Source organism: Cygnus olor, chromosome 2 (genome assembly GCF_009769625.2).
Source record: "Cygnus olor isolate bCygOlo1 chromosome 2, bCygOlo1.pri.v2, whole genome shotgun sequence".
Classification (NCBI taxonomy): Eukaryota; Metazoa; Chordata; class Aves; order Anseriformes; family Anatidae; genus Cygnus; species Cygnus olor.
Genome location: NC_049170.1, coordinates 9,558,822 through 9,573,343, shown reverse-complemented (window position 1 = coordinate 9,573,343; position 14,522 = coordinate 9,558,822). Strand labels below are relative to the sequence as shown.

Sequence of the window (14,522 nt, the reverse complement as noted above, 5' to 3'; positions counted from 1 at the left end):
TGTTTGTCTCCACCTGTGCTTTCCTGCTCTTCATCCTTGCCATCCTTTCCAGGTGGAAACAGAAGCAGTTGCCAATGCAACAGCAGGAAGAAGCATTTCAGCTGCTGTGGAGCATTTTAATGCACAATAAAATGTAGTAGCAGCAAGAGTAGTAAGTGTGCGTGGTGCTATGCTAAGTTGTTTTATGTTACAGAGATTAAAACTCAAAGGTACAACGCTGCTACTTTTCTATAGGTAGTAATCAGTCAGCAAAACCACTGCCAGTTCTGTTTTCAGCCGTTAAATGTGTTCTTAGATATGTTTTACAGCAGTGTTGCACAGTGCCTTCTGCTTTTTCTTTCTTGCTCTGCTTTTTTTCTATTTAGGGAAGAGGACGTGCTCTGTGAAGCAGCAGCAAGAAGTGAAGACTGTTGTGTCCGTAGCCTTTTTCTTGCCTATCCTTTGCATAGAAATGCTGGTAGATGTAATAACAGTAGCTTTTTTATTTTTAATTCTGGCATAGTCACTACTTCAAAGCTATTTTCTACACTTCTTCCGCAGTTCTTCAAAGCTTCTTGATTTTTTTATTTCAAAGATAGCATAGTAAAATGCTGTCCTGTCTGTTTTGCTTCTCCAGACTTGCTGTACTTACTCTAAATACTAATTGAATGGGAAGAAATGATCAGTTGTCCAGTCGGATGCTGTTCTAGAGACAAGCTTAAATGTGTGAAATCAAAGAAATTTGCCAAGGCCTGTGACGTTTTGCTTCAGAATAGTTCTGTGGTGGTTCCTTCCTGTTAAAAGCCGGAGCTGTGTGAGGTTTTTAGCTTTTTCATAGCAGGAGGGCATCACTGGCAGCTTTACAGGGGGTCTGTGCTTAAACAAATGCAAGTGGAAAAAGGTATAAATTATGAGGTGCCAACACTTCTCACCATGCTGATTTGTTCAGGGTAGCAGAAAAGAAGGCTGACTGTGCCCCAGCGCCCTGTTTGAAGCAGGGTCTGCTACGAGATGATGCTTGCTCAGGGCTGTATCTGGACAAGACCGGCTTACTCGGGGCTTTATCTGGCTGGCTCCTGAAAACCTCCAGGGACGGAGATGGCACAACCTCACCGGGCAGCCTGTTTCCCTGCTCCACTTTACCCGTGGAGGAGCTTTTCCTTACCTCCTAGTCTCATCCTCGGCCATGCAGCAGCGTCAGGAGCCCAGCTCTGCCTTCTTAGTGACCTTGTAGGTACCCACAGGCTGCTGGCAGGACCCCAAAGGCTCGTTGTGTTCATGGGGAACAAACTGAGGTCCATCAGCCTGCCGGCACGGGGCGAGCATTTCAGCCCCCTGACCATCTTGGGGTCGTCTTGCTGTAATTTTCAACGGCTTTCCTACATGGGAGGCTCGTAACTGGATGTGATCCCCTGAATGCTGACTAGAGAGGGTAATTACTTCCACAATTATTGGCTTTGCTCCTGGTAATGTCGCCCAGGATGCTGTTGGGGGGCTTTGCCAGGGTGCAGTGCTCCGCAGTTAGTGGGTGATTACTGCACAAATTCGTGGTGTGCTTTTTTCTTTCTTCTTACGCTTCCAGCACAACTGGGGCGAATACGGTGCAGTATGTACAGACCCTCTCTAAAGAAGCTGTTGCTCTTTCTGTGCACAAAAATACAAGTCTTCATATACACACACTAATTACAGTGGGGAATAGTATCTGTATTCTGTGTATCGGGGAGAGGAGGGGGAAACCCTCGTGTATTTTGAGCACTTTCTTTCTTACAGAGAATGTGTACCTCTAGCACTTGCAACAGCAGATGATGCTTTATTAATCCATGGCATGAACTTCAGTGCCAGAGTTTTAAAGGTCATCAACACGGACAAATTAATGTCAGCTGATCTTTAGTAGCTGTCAGGGGGATAAGCACAAGGTAACTTGAGTTAGTTCAGACCTTTGTTTGTGTTTAATGTTAGACTCTCCAGTGCCAGCGCCTCAGACATGCACGGTTACAAACTGGAATGCGTGGAGTTTATCTCCAGCTCCATCCTCACAGGAGTTGAGCTGCCTGGTACGGATCCAGAAGTATGACTCTGTGGCGGAGCTGGATACGAGATACTTAGGAATGCAGTGCATCCCCAGAAGTAGCTTCTCTTGGTGTGTCCTGTGTGTAACCTCAGCAGGCAAAACAGCACATCTTTTCCCAAATGAAGATGAACTCCAGGGGAAGATGGGTTTCTTTTGCTTGTCCGACCAGAGGTTGTGTTTCTTTCATGCAAAGAGATTTAATAAATTATATGCTTGTCGCTGAAAGTCTTTTTAGTGTGCCACCTGCTAAAAGGGAGCCCCTAAATGTAGCACAGATTTCACACGCTTTGTTTTCAGCTGCTGGGTGGTGTTTGAAAATAATACTAATAAAAAAAGAAATGATTTGCATAACTGTTTCTAACCATAAATTCTCACACTCATCCTTTTTTTTTTGCTTTATATTTTGATGCAGCTGGTCAAACAAGGACTCAGGGTGCTTCCCCCATAATGTGAGAACATAGGTTTGAAGTAGCTTCCTAGAAGCAGTCTAGCTATGGCAACAGATCTATGACTGCTTTGCCCTTCTCTAAAGTTAAAATGAATTTAAGGAAATAAACTTTAAAATTGAAAGGTTTTTTAATCAATGCTATATCAGGGAGTGTCAGAAGTCCTGATTAATCACAGCTGGGTACACTTTCTGCAGTGTCTTCACTTTCCCCTCAAGTATGGATGAGCTTAATCTGTGCTCCAGTGGAAAAGCAATTGTGGAAGGTTTGGGGTTACGAGGAATGTAACTTGTACCAGATTTGTTGCATTCGCAGCATCCTTACCTGTTGTCAGATCTTATTGCAGGGATGGATGATGGCATAAAATGATGCTTTTTGTTGAAAACAGGGCTTGCAGTATGGTTAGGATTTAACAGAATATTCCAATATTAGCTTATACATATCACTGTCACATATAATAGTTCTGGTTTTTAGATGTTTTTTAAAGGATATAGGTTCTTCCTTCACTGGAGATACCGATGTGTTTGTGTGGTGTGCTTTTTAGACGAGTGTCATATTGCACTATGACTACCTGGATGCATTTTAATACCTTTGATTAGAAATAAAGGTTAACAGTTGGTTTAGGACACTAAGAACTTATTTATATGTGGATAATCCTATTCTGAGCCTTTTTAAAGATAAAAATGAGTTGCAAAGACCTATGTTTTTGAAGACACCTGACTATTGTTAAACTTTCTTTTGCATATGCCAAGGGCTATATCCAGATAACACACAGAAAGGTATTATGTAAACTGGGGCAGAGCTGTAAAGTGAATTAGAAGCTGGTTGTAGTGTACATGATGATAGGTGTTTGAACAAATCTGCTATTCAGTTTCCTAAAGTGTTAGTATTAACAGCCGTCTTGCTCAACTATGATGAAAATGATGTAAAATATGCCGCTGTTAGCACACTACTGATTCCTTCGGAGGTCTAGCAAACGCAGTGGATGGCTGGATCACTGTGCAGAAGGGACTGGATTACCCTGAAATAGAGGTAGTGTAAAATTAAGGTGTGGTTTCTAAAAGGAGGAAAAAAGAGACACGTTTATTCACCTTAATCCTGAAAACAGGTTTCTACTGTATCTTGAGCTGCTCAAGTGGAAGCAGTTGGGGAGGACAGCATGGATGGGTTTGGTGATCGGAGGAAAACTAATGTGACTCTTGGGTGAACAGGTTTAAGTACTTTAAGTAAAGAAGGGATGGCTTAGTGCTGTTACATACAGCCACAGGACTGACTGTACCTGGAGTGCTGCATACAAGCCCAGTCATCATCATTAAGAAGCATGAACTGAGACAAGAACAAGTACAAACAAGGGCCGTGTTTTTATTGCAGTGCAAAAATATCACAAAACAAAGAGCAGCGTGAGGAGTAAGAGCCCAGGATTGCAGCGTGACAGGACGGTGGAGTCTATTCTCCGGTTCTCATGGGCAGCACATTCCTTTTCCCCAGCTTAACAGAGTTCCACTCTAAAAATAGTTAGGATGCTGCTCCCTTTAGTTTTGCTGCTCCCTTTCGAAGGCTATTTGGGACGCATGGATACTCACACTTCAGGATCACAGCTTGCACTGAGTGTAAACTGAGACCGAAGGCACATTTGAGTTTGCTTAGTGATTTGTTTCGATTACTATGAAGAAATTTTAACTTCTGAATACTCTTTTCTTGTTAAATTCCTAAAGCTTTCACTGGTTAGAATTTACTTCTTTATTCATTAAAAAGGTGTTTATTAGTGAAAATACATAATTTTCATCAAATATTTACAATGATACAATCGTTCTCAATTCTGACAAGTAGAAGGATAATTACACCAAGATATGTAGTTACACATTATTGCTGAGTTGCAAAGTAGCTGTCATCTAAAACTAGAAATATGGCATCTGACAGTTCATGTTACTGGACAGTTTTCTCCTGCTGTACTCTGCAAATACCTCACTTATCTCGGTGGTACCGTATAAGTAGAGACCCATGCTTTCACTGTAACCTTGCTGTCACAGATGGAATAGAGGACATCTACTCTATTTGAAGGTAATACAAGACAGCAGTCACCCTTTTCTTGTTTTAAATAAAACAAGAAAAAGAGATCTTAACTGTATTTTAGACAGAAGCAGTGTTATTTGGGTCTCACAGATTCTTTTTAAAAAGAATTTTACTGACCCTGTCTATGTCACACCTAATTTTCAAAGGTGGGTGCCTAAAATTAGATGCCTCTATCTGTAGGCTTGGTCTAGTTTTCAGGGAAACTGGAAACTCGGAGAATGACTCTCTTTCGGCACTGGCACTGTTATCTGTTACTGACAGGACAAGCTCTGAAAGCCCAAGGTGGTTTTCAGATTTTTGTTCTTTCTGATTCAAAAATATACCAGCTTTTTAAAATTAAATCCGATTTCTCTATCAAAAACCTTTCTTCTTTGAAGCAACCTTTCAAAGAAAGCAATTTAGAATGGTGAACTCTATTCAGGGTGAATGTTTGAATACAGAGACCTAGTTATGACATCTGATTCCTGGCATCTGTATTTCAGACATCCCCGCTGTGGGTTACCTGCTCAGAGAACGAGCTCAGTTGCCTCTTTCAGACCCATGGCACAGTGATACTGCTGGGGGGAAGTCTGTGGGGCAATTGTAGGCACCCAGGTGCTGTGCTTTGTTTCTGATCTAACGTGTCTGACTACATAATAAAAAAAATAAGCTGGGAGAGTTATTTCATTTAGTATTCTTCAAAAAGTCTTTCCTAATTACGTGATACGTCCTTTTCTCTTCCCATTCTCCCCATCATTCTGCCTGTTTAGATGTAATTTGGTTGTACATTTGAGATGTAAAACTTTAAGGACTATCATCATTACCCTTGCTTTGACTTTTTTCCTTCTCTTAGGGCAGTTGTTCTGCTCCTGATTTTCCGAGACAGTAAATTGTTAAAGGCAACAAATCTTTAAACGACTGATTAAGGAAATGGCTTTACCAGGCATGAGTTAAACTGTTTTGCAGCTTCAGATCACAATGGAAATCAACGCTCAGATTGTAGTAAAACACACTGGGGGGCTAATATTGTGAACTGCAGATCCGATTAAAACACCTATGCAGGCAGTAGAACAAACTCCCTTTAATAACAAAAACTGCTAAAACAGTTTCATCTGACTGAGTTGGTCAACTGCTGTGTTAGGAGACCTGCTTGGTGGCTACTAGTATTGTGCACAAAACAAAAGCATCGTAATAGAAAAGGATCTTAATAATCTGGGATACATCACGTAGTTTCTCAGCTTGTGTGTGTAGGTGATCTGTTTGCTGCAAGCTAATAAAAAGAAGAAAATACATTGTTGGGGTACAGCAGTTCACTCTTATTGCTCAAGTACTAGTGAAGATGAAGGGCTACAGCACCTTGGGGTGGCGTGCTTTGCTGTTTTTACTTCTGACTCAGGTTTTTAATAGGCGTCAGTAAGCTAGGTTAAGGAAGCAGTGTTGACCCTCTGGTATTTCCTTCAAGAAAAACTTGATTTTTTTGTTGTTATTGTTGTTACCCCAAACGATTTGAAAGGTTAAAACTGTATTGTCATTTGATTAATTTCCTCTGTATTTGTAGCTGTTTGGGCCTTGTCTTACTGTATTGAAGTTCGAGTGCCAAATCTTAGAAACAATTTGATGCAAGACACCCTGGGCCTACTTGTGACCTAAATAAGCTGTCTGCCTTGTGAGGAGGGGAATTGTGCCCTTGGCTTCTCCGACTATAGAGGAAACTCTGTTTGACTAGCTCACGCTCAGGCATCCACTGTGTGCAGACTCTCTGGTCTGTATTGTTGCCTAGAATTTGTTGGGCTCAGACATGATGGAAATAGTAATCCTAATTACCTTCTTCTTTATGTATGTTGATAGCTTATTCCAAAATAGATCTTTAGGAACCCATTGTACCATTACCCCTACATCACTTGTGGCAAGGAGTGATAAATCTTATGACTTGAATATGTTCAAACTTGGAAAAAAAACAAACAGCACAAAACAAACATAAAACACTGGCATTTTCTTCATTTTAGAGTAGAACTTGTTAGTTGTGTAGTGGCTCTAACATCTGTTACTTTGAGCTGTTCTTATTGGTTTAACTTTCTGTTAAAGAGGTATAAACCATAAAACCAGCACTGACCTTTATATAAAGGATGCTTGCATTGATCTGAATTAAACTTGAAATTGTTGATAGTGTATTTTCTGTTCATTCTTATTATAATCCAGACATTTCTTCACAACCTAATTAATGCAACTTTTTTTTTCCAGATTTGTTTTCTCCTATTTGCTGTTCTCTACATAGTTTCCTACTTCATAATCACAAGATACAAAAGAAAAGCAGGTAAGCGTAGTTTTTGATGTATTCAAAATTCACTTTGTTTTTTCAAGTGAGTAGGTGGTTCTTTTCCTCTCTGCCACCACAAGAGAAGCAGAAGAACCTGTCCAGGTCTCTGGCCAAACGTGTTTCTCAGGCTGCAGCAGCCTGAGCTGATCTGGTTGTATGTGCTGCTGTCTTCCCCTCTATCTGCTCCCTTTGTTCCCAAGCCACAAGCTCTCCATCCCCTCTGTTGTGCCAGCTCTAGCACTTATTAGACCCTTCAGCGCGCCTTCTAATAACACCACGGATGAAGCACACTGAAGCATCTCAGAAGATCAGTGAGTGCTGTAGCTGGCACTCTGTGATGGAGTGAGGATGTGTGGTTGGAGGGAGGTGGTGTGGATGGCTGCAGTTTGTTCCATAGTGGCTCCATGTCAGCCTATATTTCATCTGTTTTGAGGTTGAAGAAAGGGGAGAATTTCAAGTAGGCACTTCTGCCTCTTTTGCCTTTAGATCTTGTTCTCCTTTCACGTCAACTTCTTTAGAGTAAGTGTCTTCAGGCTGTACTTTAACACCAGAATCAAGTTCCAAGCTTTAGCTGGTAAAGTGAAAAGGTTGCCAGTTCTACTGGAGGGAAGTAGTGGATTTTGTCTAATAATTCTGCGTTGTTTAGGTACAGTTGTTTTATTGTTCTTCCTTAATGTGTTCTTTATGACCTCCCCATTGAAGCCTGATTCCTTGAGATAATTGATAATCTTTTTTTTCCTACTTTAGAAACATTGTCTGTCTGACACTAATCTGTAGGGACCCCTGTCATTTTTTTCTCTTTCTATTCTAAAGGCAAATACCATAAAAATCTGTATAAAATGGCAGAATCTTTGACTCTTGACAGCTTATCCGAGGCTTTGATGCTCAGTCAATCATTCCAGAAAAGCATTTGCATGCATTAAGACCTTGGCACTTTGAATTTTGATAGAAACTGCTTATTGAACTTTAATGACCCGTTACTTTCACAGATGGACTTGTATGTAAAACATAAAAATCTTCAAGAAATTTAGTGCATCTTTTAATAAAAAAAGTGTGCCTCTTTCAACATAGTGAATAAAACAGATGTTACCTTGTGATCCTAGTATGTATTCTGGATGCTACAAAGCTGCTGTTATATGGAGGTATGGAAGAATGGGAAGGGAGAATGAGTTTGGCAAACTCCTGGATGTGAATACTTTTTACCTTTTTGGCAGTTGTTCACAACAGCTAGTGAGAGGAAATGCTCTGCAGCTGTCATGACTTTCTGAAAGGTTTTTGAGCATTTAGTTAGGCAAACTTCATTGCTTGCTAGGATCTTCCTGATGAGATTAGTTTGGAGAGTTAGCACTTCTGGAGTTCTTTCAGGGGAAAAAAAGTTTCCACAACAAGCTCTCTAGCCAGGGTAATACATAAGGGACTTGTACTTGGTCTCTGAAAACACCATGAGATTCCCATCAAAACACCATCAGGTTCCACTCAAAGAAATGGAAGCAATAACCCCCCCATTCTTATGAAATTATTCTGTGAAAGTACAGTATGTTAATGGCTACATGTTTATTTCGAGTGTATGCATAGTTCGTAAAAACTTGAAACACCTGGTCTATTTTTCAAACCAAGAATAAATAAGGGTTGAAAAATAGATTTTGAGTTACCTGATGGAAAAGCTGGGAGACTTGAAAGATTAAAGAAGGCTGACTCTAAAATGATTTAAAATGTAGGAATAACACCCAGACACGTATAGAAAACTGTATAAAGAATAGATGAAGAACATGCGATTAGATCTCTGAGCCAAATGTTGAAAAGACTTAAAATTGTTGGAATATGCAACAACAGATCTTCTCTTCCCCTACCCCCCACTCAAAACAAAAAGCAAACCAAAAAAACCAGGAGCAGGGCGGAGGAATCAGTAAGGAGAAGTAACTGAGTGAAACAAGTGGTCATTCCTGTATGCTTTCTTTGTCTGTGTGGTTTTCTTGCTCGTTTCTTTTTGTTTTACATAACAAAACCCCATAAAAACACCTCACCCCCAATATTAATACTGAAAATAAAACATCTATTTAGGAACTTACAGTAGTAGGTAATATGGACCTGAAGACTCTCCTGTAGCTTTTCTGCTCTGTGAAGCTTCAGATATCCAGAGTGACAGTTTGTAGCAGCAGCTGTAGTAGTAATAGTCTGAAAGCTTGATTGCCATAGAGCCCTTTGGAAGATATTTTAAATATGCAGGTTAAAGCTTCTTGAAATAGAATGAAATAACTTTGTAGCTAACTTGATTGAGAAGAGCTTAAGACTAGTAAAAAAAAAAAAAAAAAAAAACATTTGTAAAAGGCACTTTTAAAATACCGATGCTAATAAATTTTTGGTTTTAGTAATCCTAAATTTTAACTAAATGTGTTCCTATGTATGTTTAACCTGAGGAAAGGAGACTACCTATTGAATATAACCTTCTATAATTTTTTTTTCAGATGAGCAAGAGGATGAAGATGCCATAGTTAACAGAATATCGTATGTATAGCTCTTTAAGAACTTTTTACCTGAATATATTGTTTTGACAGGAATCTTGTGTGCTTTCAAACTAGATAACAGTCCCTTTTAAATGTGATGGCAAATTGAATGTGCTGTCAGAGGGCAGAGGAAAAGATACTTGATCAGGTGTCAACTTGGATTATGGAAGACATGATGAGAGAAGGCAGTTTGGTCTAGGGATTCTTCCACCTGTGGCTTTCCTGGAAGGCACTAAGTTGGTCAGAATGTCATATGAGGATCTGATGCTAGGGTAGAATCCAGTGCAAGACTGTCACCTGAAGTAAGGTGTCTAAATACAGGTGAGTTAAGTCCCACCGCAGTAGTCAATGGCAATTTGTCAAGGGAGGCAGTGGATCCTGGAGAGCAACTTAGCTCACCATAAAGTAGACATCTGCGTCTGATCATCTGAACAGGGCTTAAAAAAGAATAGTGAATGGAAGTCAAACACTTGCCAGACCTGCTGGTCTGCCAGAGACTCTGTCCTCTTCCTGTTCCTTTGTAAAACTAGATATTAATCTTTCCTATTTAAATATCCCTGAAGATTTACAGAACGTCTGTGAGCTGTTGCTGCCCTCTCAGTTTTGTGATTTGCTAAAACATCTGGACTTGCTACTTACTGCAACACTCTTAGCTCTTTGGTGGTGGTACTGTCATCCTGTTGGAAGGAGAGCTCATTGCATGTTTTATTGATTTGTCTTGTACCCTGGGAAAGTGCCGAGTACATTGCAAGCTGTTCACTTTTAGTTGTGTGTTTGTGGCAAGCTTGGAAGATGCGCAAAGATGATAAATCTTACACGCTTTGCCCAGTAGCGTCTGATATTTTTTTATGGATTTAAAATACTCATTTGCCACAAGGTCTACTTCAGGTCAAGAGAGAAAAAAATACATACTTGAATGCCGTGAAGGTCTCAGCTCTAATGTAGAGAGGAGGTACTCTTCTGGTTTTCAGACTGCAGTGTATTAAGGTTCTTCTAGATTGAATGATTCTCATAGCAGCTGTGGTCTTAGCCTGCCTTTGAATTTTCCAACATTCAAAGAGCAAAACTTGTCTGGTTAACTGTTACCCCCGAATCTATTTTCTAGTTTAGCTTTAAAATACAACAAATATCAATTGTAAATAGTGTTCTTCATAAGACCATGGTGTAAGTCAAGACAAGATTAGCACTTCAGAATAATATCCGTTCATTGAAAGTGTTATATATTGCTTCCTGTTTTTTCAGCCTCAGCTTTCTTGTTTCTGAAGTGGGCATGTTATTTTTCAAACAGCAGTAACTGTCAAACATATACAGATAGATGTTTCTTTGCGTAGCGTAATTGTCAGGACTTAAAAGAGGTAGGTGGGGGAGAAAACCAAGCCAAACTCCCGTAGCACCTTAAAAGACAGTGTGTTAAGTTTTGCAGTTTTGGCTTAGAGTACTTAAACATCTTTAAGTGAAAGAAAAATATCTCAAAAACCAACAACAAAAGCATCGTATCTTTTTCTGAAAGGAAATTAGTCACACTGACTTTCTTCATTGTGTGAATGACAATTAGATTTGTAGAGACAGTTAGGGAAAAGTAAGATTTCTGTAAGCAGCTCATTGATGCTTCTGTCATAGGAATGATCTATTTAAGTTTATTTTTCTTATAGAGTTTTGAAAATTATTTCTTATTTTGTTCTAGCATTGGATTAGTTCTGTGAGAATATTTTTACTTTGCTTTTTGAAGAACACAGTTCTTTTTAATGCCACAAGATGGCAGTTTGTATAAATTGTATTTGTGATCTAAAGAGAGTAAGCTTAAACATTTTACATAATTCTGATGATTTCTCAGTACTGACTTTAGTTATCACAAAACACTAAGCTGTGAGATACTCAAATGTGTACTCGGTGAAAGAAAAGCAATAGTTTTTTCAGTTTGGTGTTAAAATATTTGTGTAATTATATCCACTTTGTGAACATTAAAAAGCTCATCTGCTTTTTTAAAATAAAATTATAGTAAGAATTTAGAAATAGAAAAATTTTTCTAAGTGTGTATGTGGGGAATGAAAAGTAAAATATGAATTGTCAAAAGATACTGCATAAATTCCAATAATTTTATAACGTTGAATGCACACCATTCCAAAGAGTGTAATTGTGGTATTTAGTAAAAAGCAATTATTTTTACTGGATTCTGTAAACTACTTGGTATTTGAATTTGCTTTTTTGAAGTGAAATACTGTGGAAATCACAGGGTTACCTTCAGACGCTGTTTTAATAGATAGGCTAACTACTTTTTTTAACCCCGTTCAGAGCATGTTGTTGTTGGTAACAGTGGTACATTTCTTTAAATTTCAGGCTGTTCTTGAGCACCTTCACTCTAGCAGTTTCAGCTGGTGCAGTCCTGCTTCTGCCTTTCTCAATAATCAGCAATGAGATCCTGCTTTCTTTTCCACAAAACTACTATATTCAGTGGTTAAATGGCTCACTAATTCATGGTTAGTACTCAGCATAATGTAATTAAAATTGATGTCTTCATTATACATTAACAGATATGTTCTTATTTTTAAACTAAAAACCCCATTTTCCTTTAAAATGCTAAATGAATTGTTGATATGTTATCGGTTAGTTGTTTTTGCTGCTGGGTGATGCGTCCTTAAAATCTGTCTTCACTGTTCTGTTGTTTTTTAAAGAAATATGAAGAGTTGGAATTAAACCAAATGCATTGCTTTGAATATCAATGTAGAATTAGAGCTACCAGAAGCTAACTAACTTGAAAATGCACTGTTGAAACGCCTTCCTTATGAGTAACTGCAAGATTCATAAGCCCGTTTGTATTTAAAGAATAAATTTATCATTATAAGCAAAATTTGTTTCAATAAACTTTCTATCTATGAGTAGTTGGGATTAGATAGTTAAATTCAACCTAACTTTTTGTAAGCGAGGAAAACTGTAGAATATGTTTTCTGAGCATAATAAAGTGTCACAATAAAAATACATGATGTTTTCCTTGAAATAGTTCAAGACAAGTGTAACTTCTGCAAATATACTTGCAGGAATGATGCCTTGATGCCCAGCAGAGTGAGTTTTGTTTGCTTTTCCAGACTGGTTACATGCTTTGGTGTATGTGAACATGTATAATGGGTACTAATATTTGAAAGTTTTTTTCCACACTTCTTTGTGTCTGAGGGGAAATAACTGTGAAAATGGGATGTTCTTCAGTAGATTTGGGGGGGGGGGGGGAAGAGATAATACGTCTGCTCCCAGAAACAATTTATTTAATCTGAAATGAATAAATTCCAAGTTAACCCTACGGTTCTTTTTCAGTTGTTGTGAACAGATGGTACTTGGGCTTTGCATGAAATTTTGCTTTTGTTTGGTAATACTTCTGCAAAGTATCTAATAATACTCATGCACAGCTAACTCAGGAATTTCCAGATCCCTGATTTGCAGTTCTTTAATAAGACTAAAGAAATTTACAACAGATTAAATGCAGGTAGGTAAAGCCAGGAAATAAAGCATATCGATGATCATATTTCTGAAACTAGTGGAGTATTTTTTGTTATCTGGACAGTAAAAGGTTTTTTAAAATAACAATTAAGGAGGAGCTGCTTATAGATATGCTAGTTGATGGCAACCCTGATTGTGGTGACTTTGAATAGTTTAAGATCTAAGGAAGAGCGAGGAAGAAAAACAGGATAAAGACATTTTAAGAGCTGTTCTGTTGAGGAGCTGCATATGTGGACTATTCATTGGAGAATGCCCTCAAGACAGAGGAACCCAGGAGAGATGCTTATTTTCAGGGATACCCTCCTTAAAGTCCTGTAACAGTCCACCTCAGTGTGCAAGACAATGAGCAGGAGTGGTGTGGTAGGAGGCTGGCCTGGCTTAATAGGGAACCCCTGAGCTTCAAAACTAAGAGGAAGTTCACAACTAGTGAAAGTAGGCATGAACTACCTAGGAGGAGTGCAGAAACATCACCTGGTTTAATATTCTGGGGTGAAATTAGGAAAACCTGATGCCCTAACAGGGAAATGGTGGGGTATGGCTGGAGTTGCAACTGGTGAGGGGCTTGTGTAGAGCAAAATCCAGGAAAGCACTCTTCTGCTGTCAGCCTGAAGAAGGCTGAGGTAGTCGAGATGGTCTTTACCTCTGGCTGTGCTGTCAAGGTCTGCTCTAAGACTTCACAGGTCTGTGCCCCAAGCTGTGAAGTATGGGGGAAAAGAGACCCTGGCTGTTGTAGATAAGGGCAGAGTTAGGTAATAAAAGGGAGCAAACCAGTCACTGGGCTATGTCCCAGGGTGCAGAGGTTCTGGAGAAGAGCAAGCTCAGGGGGATCTAACACCAGTATTCACTGACCTGAGTGGGCGTGTAGAGAAAATACAGTTTCTTCTCTGGCGCATGCAGTGTGAGGCAAGAAGCAATGTTTGCAGGACGTAAAGCAAAAATTCCTCACAATGAGCATGGTTAAATGCTGGAAAAGGTTGTTCAGAGAGACTAAATCCTTGGAGACTTTTTAAACCTGAACTGTCTGAAGCCCTGAGAAGCCTGACTACACCTACAGGTTAGCAGTTTTAAGCAGGAGATCAGGCTCTGTGACTAGAGAGGCTCTTTCTAGTCAGATTAATTTATGATCTATCCTGTCACACATACTGTGGGGTAACGCTAATTTGGTGTGCCTCCTACATGGGGGGGCGTGGGGAGAAATTATAGTTTTTCAGAGATTTAGCTGTTCAGGCACATTCTTCACTCCAAAACATGGGAAAAAAACCTATTTAATGGAGAATAATCCTTACTTCTGAGCTGACGTGGGAGAAACTACAGCATTGCAGAGTGAAAATTCTTCTATTAAACAACTCTGAAATACTCTTTCTATGTCAGGGTTGTTATGTTACTTAAGAAAATGTGAGATAGTTGGAAATCTGCTTGAAAAAAATAACTTTCACATACAGAGGCATCTGAATTTTCCTGTGACTGTCATATTTTGCTTTAAGGATAGTCTTTTGGAGGAGAAAATAAAGCAAGCACTTTCTGCATGCATGGTATAACTTATTTTCAGTCCAGTAGCAATGGCTAGCATGGTAGGAAGCTCAGCATTGTTGAGTTTCCAAGTTTGACCAAAGCTTACATTAGGGATAGAGATGACAGAACTAAACCAAGATTTTCTGCAGTTG

At 39.2% G+C, this 14,522-nt stretch overlaps 1 protein-coding gene across 1 annotated transcript in view; it reads left to right on the top strand.

Moving 5' to 3' along the window:
* The window catches only part of LMBR1 (limb development membrane protein 1), a 68,538-nt gene that overhangs the window by 8,728 nt on the left and 45,288 nt on the right, over positions 1–14,522 (top strand). The window contains 3 exon segments of the mRNA XM_040547288.1: positions 6,790–6,862; positions 9,331–9,370; positions 11,707–11,846. Coding sequence (XP_040403222.1) covers positions 6,790–6,862; positions 9,331–9,370; positions 11,707–11,846 — 253 coding nt within the window.